We start from the raw sequence: 7211 nt of genomic DNA on the forward strand, positions 1-7211 counted from the left end.
CTAAAAGTAATGAACACACAGACATGAACACACACACACACACACACACACGCGCGCGCGCGCACACGCACACACACACACACACACATACACACACAAACACACACACAACGCACGGACAAGAACGTGGCGTTATGATCGTTGTGGTTTAACCACTGCAATGCAAGAGCCTAATGCCTTACAGACAACGAAATCTCAGCCGGAAATCTGCAAGGAATACATAATTAATTGTCCTTACCACATCTCGGGGGAACCGTCAAAATAGATATAAGCATCCAACACGAAACAAAAAGGCACAAAGCTTGAGTCAGTGACCATAATAAGTAAGCTGTATTTTATCCTTTAAAACTTTCTATTTCTAAATGAATATCGTACTGAAGAGTGCGTTGTGGATATTCAGTCTTAACTTCCAGTTTGATTCTATGTGAAATCAGTGAATGATTTTGTCATAAAAAAACTTCTTTATCATTGATTGTTGTACAGGTTTAAATGTAAAAGTTTCACACCTCTATAGATAAAGTTTATATTCTTTAGGATGTGAGCAGATTCGACCGAACAACTGAGGACCAACCCGGGCGGGGCAGGATACTGTATCATTGTAGAAAGGTGGCGATGCGTTATTGTCCTTCCAATACGAGAATCGCGGGATAGCATGCACGGATCATTCACCACAGGGCAAATTGTTTCCCCTATTTAATTTAGAATGAAATGCCACTTCGTTAAGAAACATTATGCTCAGTTGGACAGTTGGAGTGGGTTCCTTATAGTTTGATAAAAATGCAAAGTACACACAAGCATATTCGGATTCAGTTTCCAAAATGATGATAGAAAAATTACATCCGTCAAATGAAAAATGGAAGGAGCCATAATTCAAGATATGACAAAAAAGTGAAGGAATTATGGATTTAAAAGTGAGACGAAATTCATCATGAGACACGAAAGAGTCCAGTTGGTTAACTTTTATCTTATCAATCAAAGTCAGCAAAAGGTCCGCAGAACTCTTTCAAAATGTAGGTCCTTCTTGAGAGACAGGTTTGGACAAAAAACGAGAACCGACAACACCCTTTGGAGCCATAAATAAATCCAATTTAGCTCCTTGTATTAAGTAACCTCGAAACCTAACTTTTTCCACCTTTCAATAGGCAGTTAAAAAACCCCAATAAAATGATTAACTTGCAATGTGAAAAAAAAATCAGTCTGATTTGAAAGATACATGAACACTAAAAGTGTAAAAGTAGTTTCCTTTGTAACAAAAACAAACAAAAAAACTCAACTGTCCTGCGTTAGAACAGAGCTTATGACAAAACGGAATATTCTCCTTAACTATTTACCCACTTACACTGTAATTCAATTTAGATTATAAGCTTATACATCTAAAATGTTCCTAATCTAACTGTCCCCTTGTTTAGACAGTACCCAAACAAAAGGACAGCAAATTGAGACTGAGTATAAGAACTCTTATCACACGATGTGTCAAACGGTTCTCCTCTTTCCACCTTATAAAAAAAGCCCAAACTGTGGACATTTCAGCCCTCAGTTTGCCAACCTGCACTGTCTCCAAATGAGATAAGTACAAAACTAATCTAAACAAAAACTGTAGAAAACATTTCCTTAAAACCATCCTTTCGGCTTGCAATGCATTGTTTTTGAGAGCATAGGAAACTGAAAAAAGGGGCACTTTTTATTTAATTAATTTCTTTACCCTGAATATGAAAGAAGCAAGCTACAAAATTGAAATTTAGCACGCACATTGCTACACCGAAACATTGTCCTATGAGAATTTTTTGTTCTAGATTTAGAATCTAGAAAAGGAAAAAGTCAGACAGTGAATGGGTTGGTGGGGGAGAATTTTTAATACCCACACTGCTTTGTGTCTGAGCTGCCTTCACCGCTCAGTGCAGCAGAAGAATTTTTGTTCCCAGGTTCCCTAATACTTAAGAAATGCCTTCACTATAAGGGCTCTCCAAGTCAAAACCGTTCTTTTTGAATTTTTCAAAACTCCAGAGAGATAGAAATCACATTTAGCATTTTCCCCGTTTTACGGCAATTCCCTCATAGTCAGGGTAAAGATTTACTGAACACCTTTACGTACATTATAAATGAAATATGACCATGGTCAGGGCAACCTTCTTTAAAAAATCCACCACTAAAAAGATCCAAATAAGATATTACCCCCAAATTTCCTTTTTATCAAACAACTTTAACAATTGGTAACTCCGTTTGAATTGGCAGACTGGACTATCCCATTAGTCCCCTGGTCACCCATTCTCCTAGCAAGTCAGTCAAAATCTGTCGTAAGGGAGCCGTGACTGCTTCCACAAACAGAAGCACCGTGTCCGCTGTTGGTATCCTCAGATCTTGTCCGCTCGTTCTTAAAGGTCGGGGCTGGAGACTGAGAGGCAGACGGTGTGGCGGATGGTGTTTCTTCAGTCACCTGACCAAGCTGAGGCTCATGGGACTGTGCCATGCGCATGCGCTCTCTAGAGGTGTTTACGTATTCGTCGTCCGTGGATTCGTCGATGTATTTCATTGGTTCTTGGCCTTTCAGGAGTGGTTCTGAAAATCACCAAATGATAATTGGGTTAATTGAAGGAATTTTTTAGCAGCAACCTTTCTTTAGCTCCTGTTGAATTTTGACTTTGGCTCACATTTTAGCATGCAGCAGTTGAATAATATCGGTACTGGTTACATGAAAAGAGACTAGTCGTTATATTCTTCTGTTAGTAAATTGAAATTGGTGACAGAACAGACAATGATGTGTGGTTTAACCTCATTTCCAGTATGTTGAACTACGTAGGGCTATTCAGGCAGAACCTTCCCAAATGTTGGACAAGAATATGACACAATGTAAATAGTACTTGGTGAAATAAAAAATTATGTTAGTCTTCAATCACACTTTACATACTCTTTTAAAATATCACACTGTTAAACAGAAAACGTTAGGATCTAAATAAACAATGTTTAAACAGATTAAATAATGTAATGAAGACATGCGTAGAATAAAACCCACACACGTTCTTTTGTGATGTTAGACTGGGAGTGGGAAGTTCGACTGTGTGTCTTGTTCCCAAACAAACATGACATCATAATACTCAGTGACATACCCATCACCAAAAAAAAAAAAAAAAAGAGAAAAAAAGACGACAAAAGACAAGAAAAGGCACCCAAACCCAGAGACAACTGAACAATTGAAACCATTCACCACGAAGCAAAACATTGACCCAAAACCATAAGCTGGGTTGTTCGTGAGTGTGAGTCAAAGATGAAAAGGCGTCCATCGACACGATAACGGTTGGTTAGTGTGAGGAAAAAAACCACCTAACAACCCAAAAGTATAATACAGATGGTTAGTAACAACAGGGAGAGCACAAAGAAGTGGGGCTCGCCCAAGGAATAAGTCGACAAATCGTGACTTTGGGGATTTGTGTGTGTGTGTATCGTGTGTGTGTGTGTGGGGGGGGGGTCATTTTTGGTTTTGCTTTCTAAACATCGTCTGAATCACTGACAGCAGAGTTTAAAAAAAGTTGAATTAAGCAATGACTGAGTTCAATACTGGTAAATAATACTTGACTGAAAATATGAATAGAGTTTCTTCATCGACTGGGGGACATAACAAAATGTGAGATGTGAAAGTGAAAGAAATAATTTCGAATCTCCTAAGCCAGATAACAACTCCACAAACACTCATGAAGAGGGCAATTTTACAAAACTGTTTTAGCAGCATGTTATAGGCCCATTGCAAAAGATCTAATTCAAATAGAAGAGTCCCGAATAGCTCTTCAGGAATTGATGATGTGGTGTTACAACAGACAGCTCACAAAAATGTTCTGTTATAGACAATCTTCGATTCATCAATTATACATCTAACAAACACGCTGAAATTATGATATGACTCGACATCCAAACAATAAAACAGTTTGAGTTAACTTTCTCCTCATTTTAATTAACGGGAGAACGGTTTCAGGAGTAAGAGGTACGAATTGATTTCAAGGTCTCGACAACCTTACACGAGAAACTGAACGGATGAATAAAGGAAACAATTAATTGCCTGGAAAAATATTTGACTAAACATTGGTTTACTCGCAGCCGTAATTGTAAGCACGTTGCAAATGTATATCAAAAGAGCAGAGACCTTTTAAAAATAAAAAGACTAGAAAATAATCAACTTAAAGTTCTTGTACTAATGAAGGTAAATATTTTATTTAATCAAGTTTATAGACTGGAAGTGCATGTGGGACATTAACCGATGTCTCCAGCTATTTCCTTAAAGAACAGGGTACCAAACACGTCACCTGCACCTTGGAAAAAAAGCAACAGCAATCTAAAAATAATAATAATATCAAGAACAGCGACAAAACACATCAAGCAAAAAACAGGCCAGCCAGTGAAACGGGTAGATCTTGTCATTTAATACAAGGTTGAATTTCATATGCAATAAATATTTCCTTCTAATGATCAAATTTTTGGCACATTATCTTATCTGGGCTCAGGGTGAAGAGAGAGAGAGAGAGAGAGAGAGAGAGAGAGAGAGAGAGAGAGAGAGAGAGAGAGAGAGAGAGAGAGAGAGAGAGGGGTTTGTGTGAGTACTAAGGTCAAGTTAATGGTACAGTGTGTGAGTGAACGTTTGGTGGATGTCTCTAATTCTCCGGACATTCATAATATAATATTGTCAACGACACGAATTGATGCACACTTACGTTGTGCTCAACTGTGTTTTATACATTGTCAGCAAGCTATTAAAATGTGCTAAGCTCAGTTGAGAAAATACAATTTTATAGGAAAGAGAAAAAAAAACCTGTTTCATTCTATCTAGATTATGCATTTTAAAAACATTTTTTCCCAACATTTAGAATTTGAATCTCGACATAATATTTCTTGAGCACATGCAACTGAAACCATACTTTAAGAAACTGCAAAAAAGTTATTATAATTAAAAAGTGGGCTTAGTACAATTCAACAGCTGGCCGACATATGAGTATGTGCACACACAAACAAGATACAGTGTGAGGAATCCTAATATAATATTATTATAGTTTGAAATCAAAATCATCAAAATATTAAACAACATAAACTTTTAAAATTGTCAAGTACTTAATGTAGCATAAATATGAAATGATATTCCAAGACATGGTTTACCACACTATTGCAATATATTACAAACTTTATGAAGATAAGATATCACATCATCGTGAACTTTAAATGTTACGGTTACTAGGTTTTGAATTACACGGAGAACGAACTTCACATGTTTGGAGCTATTCTTCCATGCTTTTGTTGTAAAGCTATTTAGATGACTTAAATCACTTTTTTTTCTAGATTTATTATTTATGACATAAATATCATTTTTCAAGATTTATTACATGGTTAATACTGACAAAATGTAGCACACCATCATTAAATAAAGACCACCAAAGAACTCTCAAGAGGGAAGATGTTTTACATAAATGACCGGTGCCAGTGCAAGCTCCTGATTCCGGTACAGAAAAATACAAAGTGCCATCAAAAAGATGATACTGTTATACAACACCGAGATCGGAAAACGAAATGGAAAGAGTAAAAGCTGTTATGATGTAGGTCACGGAAGGTGAAGATTACCACAAGTCATAACTCTAGGCTCTATGGCCTACCGCTGGCTCCTGGCTCCTCTTTAGGAGCTTTCTTCCCATTTCCCGTACTCGCACTCGTTTCCGCTTTCGATTTGTCCGAGTCACCATTCGGAACCGGAAACTGAAATCTCCCATCCGATTTCCGGTGCAGGCGTGGAGAGGGCGGGCCCATGCGTGGGCCGTGTCTGTACAGAGCACCAGGGACTTCTGGCTGCAAGGTATTCCCCTGCTTTTTTGCCCCTGATTTCACCAGTGCGAGAAGTTCGGATGAAGGTTCAGATTTAGATGATATAAAATACTTTGCAAATGAATTAAACTTGATTTCAAGAGTCTGAGACAATTGAAATATAACTATGGTTGAGACACACAATAACGGAACTGGCAGTTGCCTACAAACGATTTGGTGACACTGCAAACGCACGGCAATGTGATATTCACATACCAAAAAGCGATACCCCCCCCCCCAACCCGGTGACGTTATTCTATTCACACTAGAAACAAATTGCTTACCTTTTCAGCAATACTTCTAAAATGTCAGTGTTGGATTTAACCAATGAACACCCTTCCAGCCCTTTTACAACTTGCTTATCATGCCTTCTACTTTTTACAGAGTTTTTGCTATATTAGCATATTAGCATCCATTCATTATAGTTCACACCTGGAAGATCATCTGAGCTACTGTTAAAAACGAAGAGTGCAAAGGAAAAAAAATAACCAGCGTTTCTGCTTTCACGGGAAAGCGTTCTAAGCTCAGATGAATGTAAACAAAATAAATGGAGCCAGTCTTTCCCCAATATTATTATTGTTTGAACCTAATTTAACTACATTGTTCCCCCCTGTCCTGACGGGCAGCTGTTTCCAAACTTTTTAATAACCCATATCTCTGAAAACACAATGTACTGTATCAATCAATTTTGTTGGTAATTTGTTTAAAACCATCATGAAATATAATCTTCAGCTCCCAGCTTCACTTACCAGAGGAAGATGGTGACTCAGATGCCACGGTCGCAGCAGCAGCAGCAACAGGGACAGCTAAAGTCTGTGCGCCCTTCTGGGGCTGAGAGTAGATATCTGGGAACTCAAAGTTGCCGTCACTCTTCCGGTGGAACCTTGGGGAGGGCGGACCCATCTTCGGCCCTTGACGGTAAAGTCCGTTGTTAGCTCTGCCTCCGCCGATTTCATCATAGATACCGGTTCCTCCTTGGTTCAAAGGTCGAAACTCTATAGTGTCCTCAGCGTCACCGTTGGGTACTTTCTGTAGGTAAAAAAAAAAAGATAATCTTTTTGACCCATCGCACGAATCTTCCATATACTAACCCCTAACGCCTCGCAGGAACTTGGAGAAGATCTCAGGATTCAGAGTTACCCCTTTTCCCTCTCTTACTATGTCGTTAATTTTTAGATCAGACAGACAGACAGACAGTCAGTCAGACTGACAGACAGACAGACCGACATGCTGACAGACAGACAGACAGACATACATACACACGCACACACATGCAGACGGACATATAGACAGACCGAAACAAAACAAGAGAGGCGAAGAAGAAGTGGGGTAAACGTTTGTGTGTGTGTGTGTGTGTGTGTGTGTGTGTGTGTGTGTGT

General features: G+C 38.6%; 1 protein-coding gene across 1 annotated transcript in view; it reads right to left on the reverse strand.

Moving 5' to 3' along the window:
- Positions 1–310: 310 nt before the first annotated feature.
- The window catches only part of LOC101857835 (spore wall protein 2), a gene marked incomplete in the record, with an annotated part of 53324 nt that continues 46423 nt past the window's right edge, over positions 311–7211 (reverse strand). The window contains 2 exon segments of the mRNA XM_013088685.2: positions 311–2556; positions 6582–6861. Coding sequence (XP_012944139.1) covers positions 2279–2556; positions 6582–6861 — 558 coding nt within the window.

This window comes from Aplysia californica, unplaced genomic scaffold (genome assembly GCF_000002075.1).
Source record: "Aplysia californica isolate F4 #8 unplaced genomic scaffold, AplCal3.0 scaffold00788, whole genome shotgun sequence".
Lineage (NCBI taxonomy): Eukaryota > Metazoa > Mollusca > Gastropoda > Aplysiida > Aplysiidae > Aplysia > Aplysia californica.